The 22,887-nt window shown below is 36.4% G+C and overlaps 1 protein-coding gene across 1 annotated transcript in view; it reads left to right on the plus strand.

Moving 5' to 3' along the window:
* LOC102764813 (T-cell receptor-associated transmembrane adapter 1) overlaps positions 1 to 15,995 on the plus strand; it is a 32,306-nt gene extending 16,311 nt beyond the window's left edge. Inside the window, exons 3-6 of the mRNA XM_015561231.1 lie at positions 6,166 to 6,202; positions 9,855 to 9,916; positions 11,994 to 12,082; positions 15,300 to 15,995. Of these exons, the coding sequence (XP_015416717.1) occupies positions 6,166 to 6,202; positions 9,855 to 9,916; positions 11,994 to 12,082; positions 15,300 to 15,557 (446 nt within the window). The 3' untranslated portion in view covers positions 15,558 to 15,995. The remainder of the gene's footprint in view (positions 1 to 6,165; positions 6,203 to 9,854; positions 9,917 to 11,993; positions 12,083 to 15,299) is intronic.
* The last annotated feature ends 6,892 nt before the right edge of the window (positions 15,996 to 22,887 follow it).

The raw sequence follows: 22,887 nt of genomic DNA on the forward strand, positions 1-22,887 counted from the left end.
GAACCCAAAACAACCAAGTGTTTGTAAATGAATCACAGGGCAGGATTATGAAAACTCACCCAGCTCTTCTCAAACAGAGTCTTGCCAATGTAACTGCTTTACAGCAAAATAAAAGCTATTTGTTTGTCTTACTGATTATCACTGAGATGACATGATAGCTTTTAAATCCTTCCAGTTATTTGTAAAGAAACTTCTAAGCCCTCAGGACGGAGGAAGCCCTTTCAGGAGCCTGAGCTTCCTTTCTCCTTAGCTGGAACCTCCAGACTTCATTACTACTCCCCTCTTTGAGGAGCTCATATCCTGAAAACTCCTTACTGTAAACCCAAATCCACACAAGCCCTGAGTGTCCTGCTCCAGATTACACATGGAAATCCCAAGAGTAGCATGGAATGTGTAGTGTCCTTGAACTTTTTATTTTTTAGTTTTTGAGTTCTTCCGTTCAGAGTGCTTCCTCCATACAGCTGGTCTTGCCACACATTTTTTTTTTTTTAGCTGTGACTTTTTTTCTTTTTAGAGTATCATTATACTAGGTACTTTCATGTTTTATTTTAGTTCTTTCATGTTTTATTTTAGTTCTCTTTCCTTTTACCTAAGCAACACATTATTATATTGTATTCTTTACATAATTGACTCTACTTCCTTTTTCCCATAAAGCTTTCTGTTCTAAAACTCTTCTTTGCATTTTCTTTCTATAGAGCTGTTCTTTTACACATTATATGAACAGACTTTCCAGGCACCAACATCATACTCTAGCCACCTCCATAGGAAAACCCACATTATCATTTAGTTTGTTTGGGGAAATATTTGTACTCCATATCTATTTTTCTTATTCTATTTAAGTAATGTCACTCTTTATTTTTGTTTTCACATTACTTTTTATCCTTTCTTTCAATTTAATGCTCAAATGATGACAGTCCCTCTGCTGAAGGTGAGATTTGGTGATTCTGAATCAAGTTTTACTTATATTTTACTTATTACTTTTACCAGTAAAATGGCATCTTAACTATATCAGTTGTTTTCTGCTAATCCATTTAGTGAAGAAACTTCCCAATTCAAATCAGCATAATTACATTGTGGATTTAGAATGTATAATATTAAAAATTAGCTTTGACATTTTCTATGATGTTATTACAAAATTTATTTTATTTATCTTCTACATCTGCTTGCCTGGCATAGGTATTATTATCCTTACTTATGGGTAAAATGAGAATCTGTCTTAAAGTGATTTGCATGAGTTACATGGCAAATGCATCAAAGAACTGTTACCTAAACCCAATGTCTTCTGATTTCTCACCTTAAATTTATTCCATGATACATCAGGCTATTCTTGTGTATATACTTTAACTCCAGACAAATATGAATAGTTACTGATGACCTGAATATAAACATTCTGTCATATAAAAAAATCAGCACATACTTTATATTTTCTAGTTTATAATTTTCTGACTTATGTTAACTATTTTTTATTCTTATGCTCATGGATACTATTAGTTTCTCAAGTTTCTGATTTTGTTGGGCTTCCATTAACTGTGGTTTGTGCAACAGCAGGTGCTTCTCCTATAGCTATGTTCTCTCATGTTGACAAAACTAATCTAAAGGTAGTTGAAAACAACACCATCTTTTATATGCAGCTCATGGTGGGGCATTTCTTATGGGCTAGAAGAGTATTTTGGATATATCCTCAATGGATAACCTTCATCATTTTTCGTCCAATAGCTGCTTAGTTTTGCAAAAACTTTCTGCATTGGATCCTTCACAGAATTATTCCAAACACACTGACATGTGACATGTCCATTTCATCCTCCAGTGTAATGATTTTAATATGTTCTTCCAGTAATGTTTCTCTAACAGTTAATGACCTCTCTGGAGAATAACTTAACTTTGCTGCATATAAATCTACTCAAAAAATAATCTTTGTAGTTGTTTGGTGATTCATTCAATTATTTGGAAATGTTTGTGCTAGTTCCTTACCAATACACAGTGTTTTTCATATGTTAAAGCTGAAAGATCACTATTTGGTTACTACTGTGTCTGAATCATTGTCAGAGACCTAGATAATACTGCGCTTCATTTTTGTAGGAATAACTTCTGCAAGATTTTGGCTTTTATTTATTACCAAGTTAAATAATATATAATAAAAATATAATAAGTATCATATTATATACATTCACCCAGCTCAACATCAAAGAAAATTTATTGATGAACAGATAATACAAACTTCATAATAATGATTTTTAAAAAATCCTCACCCAAAGATATGCTTATTGGCTTGAGGGGGGAGAGAGAGAGAGAGAGAGAGAGAGAGTGAGAGAGAGAGATGAGATGAGAAAGAACATCAATTGGTTGCCCTCCATATGTGCTGCCAGGGGATTTAACCTGCAACCTAGGTATGTGCTTGACTGGGAATCGAACCTGTAACCTTTTGGTATACAGGACAACACTCTAACCAACTAAGCCACCTGGCCAGGGCCAAAATACCACTGTATTGTTCCTAATTATTGAAACTGTACACTGAATTGGCCTTAATGTTCCTCAATAATTAATTATAAATGCCTTTCACCAAAAAGAGAAATTCTTGAGACTATTTTAAAAGTTTTAAATACATATATGTAATTGTAAATAAAAATACTTCCTTTTATTTGCCTTTGAACCAGTACGTTCAAGGTTCTACAGTACTTTTTGAGAATTGACACATCATTTTTTCATGGTTTTACAATCCTACATCAGATCTCTGATCAGTCTTGTTACTATAGACCAGCGTACTATTTCTTCTAAAAGCCATTTTATTTCATGTGTTTTTTATTAAATTTACGGTGACATAGGTTAATGAGATCATATAGGTTTTAAGTGTACTTTTCTATGATACATGATTTATATATTGCATTCTGTACCCACCACCCAAAATCAAATAATCTTACATCACCACATATTTGGCACCCTTTACCCTTTATTAACCACCCCCCAATACTTTCTCATCTTGTAACCACTCATTGTCTATATTTATGAGTTTTATATCCCACATATGCGTGAAATCATATGCTTCTTAGCTTTTTTCTGACTGGCTTATTTCTCTTAGTATAATATTTTCAAGGGCCATCCATGTTGTTGCACATGGCGATATGTCATCTTTTCTTATGGCTGAGTAGTATTCCATAGTATATATGTACCACATCTCTTTATTCGGTCCTCTATATAAAGACACTTTGTTTGCCTCCATGTCTTGGCCACCATGAATAGTGATGCAATGAATATCGGAGTGCATGAATCTTTTCAAATAAATGTTTTTGAGGTTTTTTTTAAGATAGATACCCAGAAGAGGGACTGCTGGGGCACACGGTAACTTTATTCTTAATATTTTGAGGAACTGCCATACTGTTTTCTATCCTGGCTGTTCCAGTTTACATTCCCACCACCAGTGAAGGAGGGTTCCTTTTTCTCCACAACCTCTCCAACACTTATTTTTACCTATCTTGTTGGTTGCAGCCATTCTAACAGATGTAAGGTGGTATTTCACTGTAGTCTTGATTTGCATTTTCCTAAATAGTGAAGTTGAACATCTTTTTATATTTCGATTGGCCATTTGTATGTCTTCTTGGGAGAATGTCTATTTAGGTCCTTTGCCCATTTTTTAATGGATTGTTTGTTTGGTGTTGAGTTGTATGAATTCTTTATATATTTTGGATAATGAACCCTTGTCAGAGCTGTTATTTGCAAATATCATCTCCCATTCGCTTGGCTGCCTCTTTGTTTTGTTGTCAGTTTCTTTGGCTGTACCAAAGCTCTTTAGTTAGATATAGTGCCATTAATTTATTTTTGCCTTTACTTCCCTTCCCTTTGGGGTCAAATTCATAAAATATTCTCTATGACCATGGTCCATAAGTTTAGTATGTATATTTTCTTCTATTTAATTTATTGTTTCGGATCTTATATTTAAGTCTTTGATCCATTTTTAATTAATTTTTGTACATGGGGACAAACTGTAATCTAGTTTCATTCTTTTGCATGTGGCTTTCCAATTTTCTCAGCACCATTTATTGAAGAGGCTTTCTTTTCTTCATTGTGTGTTTTGGGCTTCTTTGTAACAAATTATTTTCCCATAAACACGAGGTTTTATTTCTGGGCTCTCAATTCCATTCCATTGGTTTGTGTGCTTGTTTTTCTGCCAATACTATGGTGTTTTCTGTTATCAGATCTCTATGGTATAATTTGAAGTCAGGGAATGTGGTACCTCTGGCTTTGTTCTTTTTTCTCTGGATTGCTTTGGCTCTTTGGGATCTTTTGTGGTTCCATACAAATATGACAATGTTTTTTTTTATCTTCCCATTTCATTGTGTCATTTTCAATCTTTTAAAATAATGCTTTATAGTTTTCAGTATATAAGTTCTTCACATCCTTTGTTAAGTTTATTCTTATGTATTTTATTTATTTGGTTGCAATGGCAAAAGGTTTTTTTTTCATTTCTTTTTCTGAAGTTTCATTGTTAGTATATAGGAAAGTAGTGGATTTTTTGTACATTGACTTTGTATCCTGCAACTTTGCTGTATTTGTTTATTGTTTCTAATAGTTTTTCTGTTGAGCCTTGAGGATTTTCTATGTATAGAATCATGTCATCTGCAAAAAAGTGACCCTTTTACTTCTTCCTTAACTATTTAAATGCCTTTTATTTCTTCCTCATGCCTGATTGCTCTGGCTAGGACTTCCAGAACTCTGTTTACTAAGGGTGGTAAGAATGGGCATCCTTGTCTCATTCTGATTTTAGGGGAAAAGCTTTCACTTTTTAACCATTGAGTATGATTTTATTTTTTCCTTTTTAAATTTTTTTTATTAATTTCAAAGAGAGGAAGGGAGAGGGAGAGAAAGATAGAAGCATTACTGATAGAAGAGAATCATCAATTGACTACCTCCTGCATGTCCCCACTGGGGACCCAGCCTGCAACCCAGGAATTATGCTCTGACTGGGAATCAAATGTGACCTCCTGGTTCATGAGACAACACTCAACAACTGAGCAACACTGGCTGGGCACCACTGAGTATGATTTTAGCTGAGTGTTTCTCATAGATGTCCTTAATTATATAATGATACTCTCCTTCTATACCCATTTTATTGAGTGTTTTAATATAAATGGATGCTGTATCTTATCAAATACATTTTCTGCATCTATTGATAAGATTATATGATGTTAAGTCTTTTCTTTGTTAATGTAGTGTATTACATTGATTGACTTGTGTATGTTGAATTATCCTTGTGTCCCTGGAATGAACCCCACTTAATCGTGATATATTATTTTTTGGATGTGCTGTTGTATTCAATTTGCTAGTATTTTGTTTAGGAGTTTTGCATCTGAATTCATCAGAGATATTGCCGGATAGTTTTCTTTTTTTAGTATTATCCTTGCGAGGTTTTTGTATCAAGGTTATGTTGGCCTCATAAAATATTTTAGGAAGTATTTCCCCTTTAGCAATTTTTTTGGAAGAGTTTTAGGAGGATAAGTATCAAATCTTCTTTGAATATTCGGTAGAATTCACTAGTGAAGCCATCTGGTCCTGGACTTTTATTTTTTGGGAGGTTTTTGATGGTTGTTTCAATTTCCTTACTGTTGTTCAGTCTACTTAGATTTTCCATTTCTTCATGTTTAGACTAGGAAGGTTATATAATTCTAGGAACGTACTTTTTTTCCTAGGTTGTTGAATTTAGTACCATATAGTGTTCCATATTATTCTAGTATGACCCTTTGTATATCTGTAATTTCTTTGGTAACTTCTCCTTTTACACTTCTAATTTTGTTTATGTGAGAATTTTCTCTTTTTTCCTTAGTGAGTCTAGCCAGGGGTTTGTCAATTTTATTATTCTTTCAAAGAACCAACTCTTTTGCCATTATGTAGTCTTTTTGTTCTCTATTTCATTCAATTTTGCTCTAATTTTTATTATTTCTTTTTTTCTGCTGCACTCTGTTTCTATTCCAAATTACCAAGAGAGAATATGGACTATGATTTACCCAATCCAGAGACAATCTTTATCTCTATTTCAATCAGTGGTGGCCAAGTGGTTTGAATAAATATATTAATTGACATTGAGGCTAAGTTCCCCTCAGAACCCTCTCTAGAAGACTTAACAAATGTATGTCCAAACATTTATTTATTTTGTCTATTTTGAATATCTTTCAGGTAAAATATACAGGCACTCTGATTACTACATCCCCAGGTATGTAGAAAATGAGTTATACATTGTGATTCCCAATGAAAAAGGGAAAGTAACAAATGCAATATTTCTTATAGGTTTGGCTCAGAGAAATTGTATTTGGGCTAAAAAGTGAAGTTTAATTACTTTTATTCCCATCTGAAAATTAAAAGCTATAGCATTATTATCTGCCCTAATTACTTACACATCCTGAGCTAATGAGAGAGATGGGTGAAGAATGGAGTGGGAGTCTAACCTGTTATCTACAGAATGATCATCAATTTCAAGAGGAAATATCCTAGGTTATAATTCAGATCATATTGTAAGAATGTAGTCTATATATAAAAATTGTGTGGCCCTTAAGAATTTAGGGTGAAAATAAATCTGGCAATACCTAATAATAATTAAGGTATGCTTACACACAAATATTGACTAGAATGTTTCATGATATGCTGTTTTTAAGGTTAATGTCAATCACTAGAGAAATGTAATCAATCAACTCTATAACTTACTCTCTTTATTACTTACGGAGCTAGTTGCAGAGGAATTGCATAGTATGGGACTTTTTAAAAAAAGGCTTATAATGTGAGGAACACACACACACATTGTTATGAGTACTATTAGCTTTGGATTCTATAATATGAGATAATTTTCATGTCATTAGCTCAAATCAAGAGTAATTTGCTGACTTGGTTACAACAATGTATCAAAGACAATCCTACATAGCTATGTATAAATAAATCTGATGTTTGATTTGATACTTGTCATTTGAAGGATAATTAAGATGCAATAGAATAGAAAATCTTGTGATTTTATCATTTTGCTAAAGATTGGATCAGTAGTTTGGGAGAATGATAAGAGTCAGAAGGGAAAATTGGTAAAATACCCATCTCAAAACAAGCAGGCTCTTCGCTATAGGGCAAATGTAGAAAAGAGGCTCGTGCGCTTATAACATTCATTTATTTAAGGGCATTCATTCAATATGTAAGAACTTGGCTAGACAATAGACATACAAAGATGAAAAGATGCAGAATCCTACAAGGATCTAAAATCAATCTATTGTAGTATATCTTCATTTAGGCAAAATTTGATTTATACAAGCACATTTTATCTATAAAAAGTGGTTGGCATGTTAATTCACACATTTGTGTATATACTTCTCAACTTGCCTATTTCTGATTACATACTTTGGAAGCCAAAATTACCCATGACTTTAAACAACATTTATACAGTCATGGAACCCAAACATATATCTGCCTATTCAAAGAAATATCTATTAAGCAAATCAAAGTAACACTTACACAAATCAACTTCTGATAGACCCCTGAGCTTGCTCTTTCCTCAATCTGACTACTTTCCAGCCCCTCAAAGTGGCTTTATTTAGTTTTGTAGAAATATCTTTCATTTTTACTTGGATATTGGAACCCTATATTTTTATCATAGATTTTGGAACCAAAAAGAACAATAGGGATTAAATAGTTTAATATCCTTGATTTATAAATAAGGAAATTGTAACTCAGAGAATTTATGGCATAAGTAATGATATTTTTTAAAATTGAACTTAGTTATTTAATTTACTTAGATAATTTAGAAATTTTTCTACAAAGGACTTAACAATGAAATAATAGTGAAATATAAAAAACAACTTTAAAATGTAAACTAGAGAAAATGTATACAAAATTAGAAAATTTGGGCCCTAGTAAAAAACAATATTATTTTAAATTTTGGAGTGTCATTTAATGTGCTTGTTTTTAGAGGACTATTTCAGACATGTTCTGAGCAATTGAGAATCTGATCTGACCCAAAACTCAGAGATGCACTGTCCTCTGGGATATAAGCTTATTAATTTATTTTTAATAGCAATTCATCTTCCACATAAAACACTGCCACACATTTGTGCTTAAAGTTCATTGATATTTGCAAAAGACTGAAACTATTTGGAACTGATAAGTAAAATATGTATACACAGACACATATATATGAATTCGCTAGGCAACTGCTTCTGAATAATTTTTTATTTGAGATGATTAATCATCTGAGACCTGCCTATAGACACAGGGCACTGCATTATAAATCACATCTTATTTTCATTCATAATGAATGAAATGATGTTCATTTAATTTTTTGGATATGATTTATCATTTGCAGATTGTATCTGCTATCTGTGTGGGCTTTGAAAATAGATGGATTGTCTTATTAAAAATTCTTCACCTTTTGCTATTATATTCTCTGCATAACCAGAGAAAAACCATGAGCAGTGTCTCCTCCATATCCCAATACTAAACTGCATTGAATTACTGATGGAAAGAAAGGTTACAAATGAGTTTCTTTTATAAGACAAAAGCCAGCATCTGGACTTTTCAAACCATTTTATCCAGGTATCATTTGATCTGTAATTTTTTTTAAGGACATCTACTTGGGATTTACATATATTCTGTCTTCTTTCAGAAGCATGATGAGTAATATAGGTGTTAAGCCTTGAGATAAGAGTTCTTTTTTCTTTTGCTGCAATTCCCTCCAGCTCTCCGTGATATGTAATCTCAAAGTTAAAGCAGTTGCTACTATTTTATGAAATGTCACTCTCACTGCCTGGTAGGTCTCTGTTCCCAGACTGCTATTGTGAACGCTGGTCACCAGGGCCATCTTTACTGTCTGGTGACAATGGTGGATGTCTGCTGTATTCCTAATAGGATTACTCAGATGAGGCTGTAAGGAAACTTAACCAAACATCAAGAGCAAATAGGATTCAGGGCTTTAGGACCAGACTTGCATTAAAATGCCAGCACTACCAGCTACTGTCTGTGTATCTTTGGACAATTTACCTCTCTGAGCTACAAATTCCTTATATGCACAATGGGGATCAAAATAAAATGCATCTGAGGGTTCAGTGAGCACTGACATAAAGAAAAGCTTTCATAATTGGTAGTTATCACTGACATGACACATAAAGTTAGGGAAAATACATTAGTATTTCTGAATCTCAGGCTTCTCATCTGTAAAGTGGGGAATGATAAGAGTATTTTGGCAGAATTTCCCTGGGTCTTTGATACAATGTACGTGACACATAGAACAGCATCTGGATGTAATAGGCAATCAATCATTTTATTGCAATTGCCAATATTTCTTTGGCCTTTTATTTTTTACACATCCCTGTCAATGAATATTTACTTAGTAATCATAGTTTTAGAGGATTTTTTTTGAGTGAAAGTCTGGGCAAGTAAACAGGTAGTACACTGGATAGTTAAAAACACAGATAAACTAGGTTCTAATCTCAGCTCTGCCACTTACTCTTCTTATGACCTGCAGCAATCATTTACCTCTCTGTGCCTTAGGCTCTTTACCTTTACTATAGGGATGCTATAATGCCTATTTTGTGTGATTGTATAAGCATTAAATGAATATCTAAAATACACTTCAAGTAGCATCTGACAAACAGTAAGTGCTAAATAAATACTTGCTATCATTATTCCCTGAAAGAAAGTCCAAAAATGACTTTTCAAATTTATGCACACATGGGGGCAGGCATGCTTGCACACTTGCATTCACTCACTCACACATAAATGTATCTACATTGGTTGGCCAAGGCTGAACAAGAACAATAGTTTACCTAATATTGAATTAGTTAAGAGCTTTGTGTAAAGTGGATTCTAATAAAATAAGTACTTTTTCCTTATAGGGAGGATGACTATTATATTGAAGACACACCAATTTATGGTAACTTAGATAATGTGGTCCCAGGTAAGTTTTATTTTTCCAGAAATTAATACACCCCCCTCACTTAATTCCACAAATAATTTGAGGTGACTTATTTTTGTCACAGTCACATTTAAATATCCCAAGGATAACATAAATTCAAGCATGTTTAGCATGTTATTTAGTATGCATTTCCAAAGACACACATTAAAATTGCATTGCAGCATTAGGTGTAAATTAGCATCCTGTTTTCTATATTCTCTCCATTTCACTCTAGCAGTAATGAGAATACAGGAAGACTCTATTACCATGAATGTTGACACACATAGAATTCTGTGAAATACTATTTCTAGAACAGAAAGTGGCCCAACCAGGTAAACAGTGTTTTATGCACCATATGCAAAAGCAAACCTACAGTGAAATATCTGGAATAATAAATACGTTTTCTGGTTTCCCTTGTGGAAACTTGTTCTTTGTAAGTAGAGACCCTGGGGCTGTTTTGATGGCAAGTGGGGAAAGAGAAGAGCTAAATCTTCATGGAGTGGATTATATATTTTTATTCTGATGCAACAGGTCCTCATCAATTCCCTATACCCTTTATTACTTGAAACATCCCAACCACCCAAAACAAACACCTCAAATTCCTCAAAACAGACCACTGTGATCTGATCCCAGAGCCTGATGGGAGGAGCCAGGAGGGTGATGCTAGACTAGCACTTATGCCCATCCTTGCCCTGCAGACACTTCACTTAAAGCAGGACAGGAGAATTGGGCTTCACTCCTGCAGGTCTCTGAGTCTCAACACAGAGATGTCCAGGAAAGGACTAAATGGACCTGGATCTCTGTATATCAAAATAGTGTGGCATTCTAAAGTTCGGAATGTGAGAGTTGTATAGGAGTCAAGCATGTATATCATTGTTGTCTTTCTTCCATAGCAAAGTTCCCTCTAATCTCCTCACTCTGAGGAAGCAGGAACTATTTTTTGGTAATGAACTAGTAAAATGAGTTTTCCCTCCTGTTTCACCTTGTGGAATCGTGGTGCCTCCCTATAAGATTTGAGCACTTCATTGTTTATGTATTCTAGTTGTTTAAAGCCACCACATCTACGATTTCCATGTCTAAGTGAGCACGGGGGTCACTCACACAGGTTCTGATGTAGGAGGTCCAGGAATCTGCTATTTAACAAACCTCCCATGTGATCCTAATGCATGTTTTCCATGAACTATGCTTTGAGAAATATCACTCGATTGACCCTTTCTTTTGTGTTGCTTTCAGAAAGGGGTAAGTAATTGGGAGGTACCTTGTACTATAGTAAATATGTCTATTTTTTCTATGGGGTCAAATTGGAGCAGTTCACATTTCTGCCAAGTCACTGGCTATCCTACCTGTCACTAATTCTCTTTCCTGTCCCTTTTAAATAGGTGTATTTGGGGTAAGAAAGTCATGAATGATTCACTAAGCCTGCCCCCACAGGGTAAAATGAGTGCAGGTCTGCTGGCTGGTGGACAGAAACTCCAAGAACTTAGAGTCAGCATCAGACAGCCCACCTTCAGAACAGCCTGGTTGAACTGTCCTGTCACTCATTTATGGGATAAAAACCATACTCTAAATCCTTTAAAAAACACACACACACAAAAGACGTAAGGTTCAGAATGCTGCTGAGTAAAACATTTTACTCACAGAAATAATTACCAGATTGTAAATATCAATGTAGGTGCACTGTGCATTATGCCACCATACATCATTTGCAGTTACACTTAAATAGAAGAGAACACGGGCAAAAATTTAACTCATGGGATTTCTACAACATCTAAATGGTGGTTTGAAACTGTCATGGCCTACAATGGTATTAAAAAAAAATGGCTAAATGGCTATGATCTAGTCCTTATCCCAAGTGACTTCCCTTTGTCTTATTGTTAATGCTATGGGGCAAAAGACTTCTTACCTAACCTGCAGAGAGCAGATTGTGCTTGCTTACCTCTGCGTTTTCATGATAAAGACAAATTAAATGATTCTTAGAGGTTTTCTATTTATAGCTAAGTGTCGCTTGGGTCATGTCTCTTTACTTGTGCCAACATATTTTGTTTTTCCATTGTCAATCATAATCTTTTCAACTCCCAAGAACAAATGGATGAAAATTGTTATGAACAAATGAAAGCCCGACCAGAGAGATCTGTGAATGAACTGCAAGAAGCCACCCGACCTGCACCGGTGAGTTTTGTTTTCTGTATCAACGGTCAAGTTTAGTCGAGATCACAGCACAGTTTCAGGTTTTAAGAGCAGAGAAAGAGTGCACTCTGATGCACAGTTAAAGTAGCTGTTAGAACATTTAGAGTAAATATGTCAAGTTTTGGGACCTGAACTCTAAAGGGAAACTCGAAGACAAGTAAACGCTACTCAGACTCAAATTCAAAGAGTCAAAACTGTGTACAATTACAAAGGCAATAGATTTGAATGGAAAAGTGGATTCTCTTCCTAAATAGTCAATTAAAAGAATTATGTGTGTCACAGAGATAAATATAAAAGTTGACACATGTATAAGGCACCTAAGACCTAGGTGTTAGAAATTTATGGGAAGAGGAGGGAAGGAGGAAAAGAGAGAGGAAGAGAGGGAGGGAGGGAGAGGTCTTTAGTTAAAAAGTAAATTAGTTCGATATAAAAGATCATACTTCTATTTTACAAGGCAAATGAATATAAATTTAAATACAATTCCTATGGCTTTGGTCTTATGGCAAGAGATGTATTTACACAGAGCTTAATTAGAAATAGGCAGGGAAATAGCTTAAGCAAAAACCTATAAAAACCTACGGAGAATTGGAGAGTTTCTCCTTTTCCTGCCACAGTCATTCAATTTCTTCAGACAGAGCACTGACTTCATCAAAAGCCATTCACAGTTCTTAGCCTATGTGCCGCTGAGGTATAAATTTCACTTAAAATAACTCTTATTCCTTCTCCCAGATTTTGTTTTTTCAATGATGTTCACTCTTGCTACTATCTAAAAACAGCCACAGGGCAGTATTTCCTATGCAGTTGTGATGTGTCAGGTCTTGTGTTATGTGCTTTATAGGCATTATTCTCTTAGATTCTTTGAGGAAGGCAGTATTATTATTCCAATTTGACAGTCCTGAAAAGGATGAAACACTTGCCCTAGAGCATTCAGGTAGTAGGTGGGAAAACAGAATTCAAATTTAGTCCCATCTAACAGAAAATATTCTCCTCCGTAAGATGGATCACATCTTGGAAACTTCCCATAAGGCAGAATTTTTCTATTTTTCTTTATATGAATTCCTTCCACAGCCAAAATTCTTGAAATTTTTAATAAGAAAGCAAGATGTGGTGAGGTCTAAGGAAAGGTAAAGTTGCCCTCTGATGAACAAATCTGTCATCAGATGTTCAATAAATTGTGAAATGTATTTTTACAAAGAAGGAATAAAAAACTGCATGTAATAATATGACCTGCTAAATCCATGATAACAAAAAGAAAACCTCTAAAAGAAGGTTACCATATAACCACACCATCTGAAATGTAGAAATTCACAGCACCTTAGCTACTAGTAAGAAATCTGAGAATCTGGAATAGAAGTAGCTATTTAATACATATGACTTGAATAGGCCAGCTTTATTTGAGCTACATCTGCTTTAACTAAAGTAGAAATTGTGAAAAGTCTTTAAATGTCCTTAAAAGTTTGCTGTTTTATAAATTATGCTAGAGGCCTGGTGCACAAATTTGTGCATGGGTGGGGCCCAGATTGGCCCTGATCAGGCTTGGCCAGCTAGGGGGAGAGGATGCTAGAAGTTGGCTGGGGTGAGGCCCGCCAGGGAGGGGCCATGGGCAATTGGGGGACTGGCCCTGCCCCCTTTTGGGGTATGGGGATGGTCATGGGTGGAGCCAGTTGGAGGGAGGGGCCACTGGTGGCTGGCCAGCCAGCCTCACCCCTTGGTCGAACTCACTGTCAAACTCCCGGTCGAGGGGGTAATTTGCATATTAGCCTTTTATTATATAGGATAATTAAAGACACTCTAAGTAGATTTGTCTTTATTACATCCTTCTCACAAATTTAGTTTCAGTTTCTAGAAGTAATTTCTTTACATTTGCTCAATTCCATTTTATTAGAATGATTATCAATGAACACACTGCCCAGTTTGCTACTACAATACTTACTATAGTCAATTACAAAAGCATAAGGAATCTATGGTATTACGCAAAAAGCTTAATGGATGAAGTATCTGTTGGAAAAATGGAAATAAATTTCTTCCCCTTTGAAAATCATATGTACAGTTCAGAACTTGTAATTTCAGCATCTCAATATTCTATTAACTAGGAAGAGTTTATCAGGAAACCTAATCATATAATCAGTCCCCAAGAATTCTCATACCCTAAAAAGTTTGAGGGACACAGTGTGTGCTTGCTCCTCTCTTTTATCTTCATTTCAAACTCTCACATGAATCTCTCCTTTCCCTCCTGTCAGAAGCACCCTCTCTCCTTTCCAAAGCCAACACTACTGCTTATGCTCTTGACCATTTCTCCTATTTATTTCCAGATCTTTACCTTAAATCATTTGTCTCCATTCTCCACTTTTTAAAAACTAATTCTTACTATCATTACTATTTACCAATATGCACAAATCACTCCAATATTTAAAAACAAAACAACAAAACTTGACTTCAGCTTGTTTTTAACTCCTAAACTGATTCTTACTTTTCCCTAGTGTTTTCATTTCTTTCTGTAGATACACATTCTTTTACCTCTGGCCGTATATTTTCTACCCATGCACTCAACTGTAATAACACGCTGGAAGTCACAGTGACTGTACCATGTACAGTTTGTGGTTCTTTCTCAGGATCACGGTTTTTGAACTCTGCGGCACTTGATAAGGTTGACCAGTTGTTGACCAGACTTATATTGTTGGAAATGCTGTAAGTTGTAAGTGCAGAAACCCAACTCAAAGCACTTTAGCATTAGAGGAAAATCACTGGTTCACATGGGAGGGAGCTGTAAGGGGGTATTGTCACAGGCTTAGTCCTGTGCTGGGCTTGGGGTACAGAGCTGTAATCCAGCCCAGGGAAGACAGAGGAATTTCCCAAAGGAAAATGAAGAATTATTCCAGTTTGCCTGAAATAGAGAGTTTATGCAGGGGAGTAGTAGGAATCAATATTTAAAAGGTGGAGTAGTATCAAGCATGAAAACCTTGAGTGTCAGGATATGAAATTCAGACTTTAGTCTATAGGCTAACATTTTGGAGACATGATAGTAAAATATGCAAGTTGTGTCTTAGGAAGGAAATTTGAATATAGCATATAAACTAACTGGCAGCTAAAGCCCAGAAAACAAGCTTCTTGCTTTTCAGAGAACTTAGAAATCCCCCAGAAGTCATCAAAGTGACAGAATGGGCTAACAATGAAAAAATTAACATGCCTCTCTTTTTAGGCAATCGATGAATCACAGATGTTTTACGCCTCACTGAATCACAATTGTGAGGGGAAGCCCAGAAAGCCCAGGAAACAAAATAATTATGTGTCAGACAAGAATGAAGATGAGCTGTTACCTGGAATGAACACCAGCCTTCCTGAGACTACCCTGGTGTACAGTCTTCCACCCGCGAGCCCGACAATAGAGGAAAACATTCACGATGATCCTGTTAGACTGTTTGGATTGATTCGTGCTAATAAAGAACCTGTGAATTAGCTGGATTATGATTCAGCTCTTATTGAAGAAGATTGGGGGGAAAACCCACAAAAAAACCCACACAAGATCCCTCTATGACACAGCATAATGTGGCAGGGTGACGATATGATCATCTGTTGGTGGGATGGTGGTTTACCTTCTTATCCAGAACTTACGTTCTTGCACACTGAATGGAATGTCATAAAAATTAGTTTTTTTGAATTAGTTATTTGAATTCACTTGACAAATGTCTAATAGTCAAATGTAAAATAAAATCAAGTTTACAAATTGAGCTTGATGGGGATGTCACAACTTCACCAACAATGATTAATTCTCAGTGAAATAAAAAACAATTTTTAAGCATTAAGCGTGTTCTGGAACACATTAGAAAAAGAATAAAAAATCATTTTTAAAAACATTTCTCTTTTCTAACCAAGGTGAAATACCCCATAATTGGAAGAAATTTCTTTTTTAAAAATTTCTTTTTATGTTATTGAAAGTATTGGGCCTATACTGATTAATAAAATTATATACGTTTCAGGTGTACAATTCTATACTATATCATCTATATATTGCAGTGTGTGTGCAGCACCACAAGTCAAATCTCCTTCCATCCTCATTTATCCCCCCATGTGCCCTCTTCTTCTTCTCCCATTTCCTTCTGGTAATCATAATATTGTCTGGGTGATGAAGATTTTTGTTTGTTTGTTTGCTTGCTTAATCCCTTATCTTTTTCTCCTAGCCCCTTAACTCCCACCCCCTCTGACAGCTGTCAGTCTGTTTTCTGTAACTCTGAGTCTGCTTTTATTTTGTTTGTTCATTATGTTCTTTAAATTCCACATATAAGTGAAATCACTTGGTATCTGACTTTCTCTGGCTTATTTCACTTAGCATAATACTCTCCAGCTTCATACATGCTGTCACAAAAGGTAAAACTTCCCTTTTTTTTCCAGCCCAGTTGTATTCCATGTGTAAATGTACCACAGCTTTTTTATCCACTCACCTACTGATGGGCACTTGGGCTGCTTCCAAATTATGGCTATTGCAAATAATACTGTAATTAATATGAGTCCATATATTCTGTTAAATCAGTGTTTTGGGTTTCTTGGGATATATTCCCAGAAGTAAAATTGCTGGGTCATAAGGTGGAAGAAATTTCTGATTGAAAAGCATGGGAGGCATTTAAATACATTCCCAAGAGAGGTGGGGTACTCTTCGTAAATAGTGTTTTTTTTCCAAATAGAAACATATTTGTTAGTTTTAAAAATTATTATAAAATTAATGCATGCTTCTGTAACAATAAACAAGTGTCAGAAAGAATTCAGAAATAGCCCTAGCCAGAAATAATCACTATGAGCAACTTCCTAAATATCCTTCTAAATATTTCTCTTGGGCATGCTCACGTACATATATCAATTGTGGTGTTTTGTTTTTTTAAATAAAAAAGAGGAGTGATTACTGTATGTAATTTATTTAAACTTTTTTAATTTAACAATACATTCTGGATTTATTTTCACTGTGATTTTTAACTACAGTTTTGGGTATGCAAAGCACAGAATTTATTCCTGTATTATTATACATTATTATATTTTTATACGAACAACTATAAACTTACTTTTGCCCCACTTGTCTTATAATTTTAATTCTTGTATAGCATGTTATTGATGACTACATCAGAATTTATTTAAATAATTTTGAGATACATTTAGCTAATTTCCAACTTCTGTTTTTTGCTTTTACAAATAACAATGTGATGAGAATGCATCTCCACATGTGTTTAGGTACTTATCTGACTTCTTGTGTAGTAGGGAAGGAGTTGCTGCTTTAAAAGGTGTGCATACTGTGGGTCTCTATAGAATATATTACTGAAAGGTCCATAGTTTGGTCAAAGTATGTGTTCAATTTCAATTCTGATAAATGCTTCTAACTATAAAAAATTATTTAAATTTTTTTCTGTCATCATGTTACTGATCAAGAAGACTCTACAGGCAGCTATCAGTCCTGCCCTCTGGCCAGACCTTAGTGCATGTTATTCATTCTGTCTTCCATTATTTATTGGGCTCCCACTGTAGGTTAGGAATAAAGGTAGATCCTGGTATATAGTGATGAGGGAACAGGCAGAGACCCTGTTCCCAAGGAACTTACAGGCCAATAGAAAAGATGATTATCAGGTTAACAACAACAAAAATGTGTAGTTACTAGTACTGAAAAACACTATTAAGAAAGCATAAAAATGAGGAATAATAATGGAAAAATGGCAGCCCTGAAGAAGAAATTTTAATTCAGAGAACTGAGGAAGGAGAAGGAGTCATCCATGTAAAAAGAGAGGACGAACAAGTATGTTGTTGTGTAAGAATTCTGTCCATATTTGGAAGTACCTACTTTTGTCAATAACTGTTTTCCATTATGAATCTGTATAAAATTAAATAATTTAAAGTAAAATATTTGAAACTGTCCACAATGTCATAGGAAATGCAAAACATAGTAATATCTAAGAGTGGAAGAAAATGAATCAGGTTTCTCTTCCAGAAAAGAACCAAAACACCACAAGCAATATAATCATTAATTAACTAGAGGCCTGGTGCATGAAATTTGTGCGGGGGTGGAGGGGGAATCCCCTCAGCCCAGCCTGCACCCTCTCCATTCCGGGACCCCTGGGGGATGTCTGACTGCCGATCCTGGGGATCAGGCCTAAACCAGCAGTCGGACATCTCTCTTACAATCCAGGACCTCTGGCTCCTAACTGCTCACCTGCCTGCCTGCCTGATCACCCCTAACTGACCCCCCTGATGGCCTGGTCGCCCCTCACTGCCCCCACTGCCAGCCTGGTCACCCCACGCAGCCAGCTGCTCAGTTGTTTGGTTGTCCCTCACTAACCCCCCTACCCGTCTGGTTGCTCTACACAGCCTGCTGCTCAGTTGTTTGGTCGTCCCTCACTAACCCTCCTGCCAGCCTGCTCGCCTCACACAGCCTGTTCATTCATCCATTCAGTTACGATGGCCACTTAGGCTTTTATACATAGAGATAAGTACAGATGATGTAGACAAGTCAGCTCTGCGGATGGGAGGATGTTGGGTTCCCAGGAGGAGAATTGGAGATTGAACACACCCAGGCTTAGTGCAATGAGTATGCATCTATAGGATATGGCTTTAAATAGGATTTCTCAACCATGGTGGGATGAAAGGACAGAGACAATATCACAGTTACCTAGGAAATTTTTCCAAAATGTATATGTCTATGTACATAGATCCTCTTCCTCCCCATCCCACCTGTGTGACCAAGGCTTATTAGAATCTGGTGGGCATTGGTGAGATGCATTTATAAAAAGTTAACTGCCTTCTTCCCTAAAATTGAGTTTCACAGTTTCAAAGAGCATGGAAAAGCCCACTTGATACTAAGTCCACATCTCTCTACCTCTGGCCATCACCACTGTGGCCCGTTAGCCTATCCCTGTGCTTAAAGTGTTGTTCCAGTGGATTAAGCACGTAGTCTCCATATTTGGCTTGCTTACCAATGGCCGGTTGAAAGCAGGTATCTGGGGTTTATATATCTCCTATAATTGAAACTTTGTTGTCTTGAGTGGAGCTCAGAGCCGGCCATGGCAGGCAGGAAGCTTGGCTTCCTCCATCACGGGGGCAACCAAGCCTCTTGCTTGCTCCAGCTCCATGGCTGCCGGCCACCATCTTGGTTGGGTTAATTTGCATATAGTCGCTCTGATTGGCTGGTCGGCATGGTTTAAGGCATAGCAAAGGTACAGTCAATTTGCATGTTTGTCTTTTATTAATGTAGATAGTGATTTCCTCAAAGAACCAGTTATTGATCACATAATTTTTCTATTGTTTTTTATAATTTGTTTAATTGATTTGTCCTCTAATCAATACACACACACACACACACACTATAGTGTGAATATACAAATGAAAGTCATCATGTCATCAAACACTGGGGTACCTGAATTGCTGTATACAGATGATCTTATTGTGTCTGTAGAGAAAAGACAATATAAAACAGGTATGATTCATGGAGTGCATGGTACTTTTCCAAGACACATTTTTTAGGCTCCATGAGGATTAGGAATATGGCAACAGCCTTGGACTACTGAGTTTCATTGTTGTTTTATTCCTCAATGTGTTCATAACACTCACAGAAGGCTCTTGTTTCTCTCCTTGCTCCACTCAGGCAAAATCTCACCCATCACTATAACAAGGAAAAGGCTAACATGTTTCTAAGCTGTTAATTTTATAAATTCCATTATGTGACTGTGCATTTAAAAAAATACTAAAAAGCTTATTAAGAAATATGTATTTACATCATTCTGTGCATTTCTTCTTTCCCATGACATATTTTCTAAAGATTATCAGTTCCATTTGCTTGAGGTCTTCTTCATGTTGCAGGTGAAGGAAGACACTCTCAATGAGAAATAGAGAAAGTCTTTGAAAAAACAGAGTTTCTCCAAAATGTCTTTTTCTAATGAGGGGGAACTGTGGGGGCTTGGTTCACATATGTTATATTGGTGTAAGCGCTGTGTGGAGATGGACAGGATGTGCAACCAGGCCTGCACCTAGCACTTTGCTTCTCGCTGTTACTCTCCTGCTGTGTAACAGAGGAACCAGAAGCCTGGTCCATGTCCATGTGCAAGGGAGCTAGGTGGGCATCCCACTGTTCTGAAGAAGTGGGTCCTGAAATGGGGATGGGGGCAGCAAGAGCAGTGTTGCTGGTGGAAATATAAAATATGGCAGCCACTGTGGAAAACTTGGATAGTTTCTCCATAAGTTCAAAGTAGAATTAACGTATGGCCCAGCACCTCCAGGCATATACTCAAGATAAATGGAACAAACAAAATTTTACCCACAAATGTTCACAGATGATTGTCCATTACAGCCAAAGAAAGTGGAAAGAACCCACATGTTTGTCAACTGATATCTGGATAAACAAAATGTGGGATAAGATCTGGGCACAAGGGGTACGGGATTGGGAATGAATGCTTAAGGAATACAAGGTTTGCTTTGAGGCAATGAAAATATTCTAGAACTAGCTAGTATAATGGTTGCACAATGTAATGTACTAAAAGTCACTAATGACACAATTTATGTTATGTGTAATTTACAGCAAAGGAAATGTTAGGAAATGTTAAGCCTGTGCTTGTTGAGCTTGAAAATATGTTGATCTTTGGGTATTAAAATCTGCAGGAACTTTAGTAAATAAAATACTAATCTTTACTGATTTAGCACTAGGGAGATTGATCTTGCTCAGAGGATCATAGTCATGAAGAATAAATTTTCTAGGAAATAATTTAATGCATCACAAGCTGTATAAAGAAATAAAATATTTTGGGGTTTTTTCTTCTAAAACTATATTTTGGTTTCTAGGTAAAGTGAGTTCCATCCAAATGCCAAATTTCTGAAGTATGATTTCACATGGATAATAATGGTCTTTATGTTTGACTAGCACTTGCAGATGCAGGAGCACTCTGAGATGAAATTGACCCCATTTCAGCTCTAGAAACTGAAGCTCAGAGTGGATAGGTGACTTGCGCAGGACCACCCAGCCTGCATCACCTAGTTGAAATGTTTAGATTTCAAATCAACTTCTCTCACTCTCTAACATCCACTTCCCATCCCTGTGACACTGCCTGAGAAACAGCAGGGTCCATGGAAAGTCCTTATGAGGAGGGGGCAGCTTATACCCACATCCACACGGCTAAGGACTGGCTGCTGATATCTTTATCTGAAATAAAGGTCTTAATGCTAATTTACGTATTTTATGTAGTTTAATTTTTTCTCCCCTTTTTAAATTGCAGTTCTTCAGAACTAAAGGAAAAATGGCTCTCACTCCTTCAAAGGTACTTTGTGTACATATTTCAAAACTTTAACCTCTGATAAAATAATGCACATCTCTGCAGAGCAGTGCCCCATTCCTCCCCACTCCCTGCCACCCATTCTCCCTATTTTCAGTTGAAATCCTTAGACTACCAGTATTCTCACAGCACTGCTTGTTTGGATTGACCCTGCAATAAAGTGCTCTCACTGACATGCCAGTTCCCTTATTTCTGAGGCAATTCTGTTGTTTACCCTTATGTTTCCCTTCTCTCAAACCTATGGCTTAGAGCTAACATTATTCAAAAACTAGACATTAAATTTCCTTAAGGAGCAATCACACTACTGAGTGATTCGCACAGCTACTGCTGCTTTCTGTCCTCGAAACCAAGAAAATGCTGGGTCCACCAATGTAGGCAGGAAAGCTTTGAGCGCTGGGTTTGCTGTCCAGGTCTCACATGACAAAGGCAACCTTTTAATTTTGGGTCATGTTTTATTTTCCTAAAATAGTTTCACATATTTTCGTTAAACTCATATTGTTATTTCTGAGACTATTTATGTGATTTTTAAAATTGCAAAGTATGTTGAAAATATTAGCAACATAGTTTAAGTTGAAAATAAGTTAAGAGCGAATTCATCCTATTATGTTTGGGTTGATATTGAATTTGATTAGGTACATCAATCTAGCCAAAGAGAAGGACCAATTGAAAAGCCTTCCTCTCAACATCGTCACTGAGGACATCAAGAACTGTGCACCTGTAAGTGTCATTAAGACCAAAAATCAAATCCAAGTTCCTGATTTAGGCAGAATGAAAGAGAAAGAGAAAAAGAGTGGGGAGAGGGTAGGGGGCTTGGAAGGGAAAAGGGAAGAGAGAACATTTAAAATATACTATGTTGGAAAGTGTATTTTCTAAATACATGTCTGTTTTTGTATATATAAAACATAAATCCCCGCCAATAGGCATAAGAGGAATCCATGATAGCTGCAATTCTTAAGCATGAAAAGAATATTCATCTTAATAGTCTGCACTGTTTCTCTGGATCCTTCCGATAGGAACAATAGTGGTTTTTAATAAAGTGATTTTCACAAGCAGAGACTCCCTACTGGAATTAAACATTTTTTTCAATAAATTAGGCAGTGATTATTATTGTCTGAAAAGAAGAATTTTTTACTTTACAAAAGATTTCATGGGTGGACCTTGAAGATGGCGGCGATATAGGCAGACGCGTCCCAGGTCGTGTCCCGGAGCAAATGGAGTGAGCAGCTGAAACTAATAACACCCACCCCCAACTGGCGAAAGTGCTCAGCTGGTGAGACGGTTTGCAACCCGGAAGAGCAGAACTCCCCTGGAAAGCAGATCCAAGCAACAGCAACTTCCTGAGCACCATACCCTCTGCTAAGGAACAGCAGCTGTACGTGAAACCGCCTCCCACCAGCCAGAAGAGCCACCACAGCTGTGAACAGCACCCACCAGAGGAGCTGCCGTCAACTGAAGAGCAGCTGCTTCCGCAACCACCTGAAGACTGAGGTTGAG

Source organism: Myotis davidii, unplaced genomic scaffold (assembly GCF_000327345.1).
Source record: "Myotis davidii unplaced genomic scaffold, ASM32734v1 scaffold16, whole genome shotgun sequence".
NCBI classification, from domain to species: Eukaryota; Metazoa; Chordata; class Mammalia; order Chiroptera; family Vespertilionidae; genus Myotis; species Myotis davidii.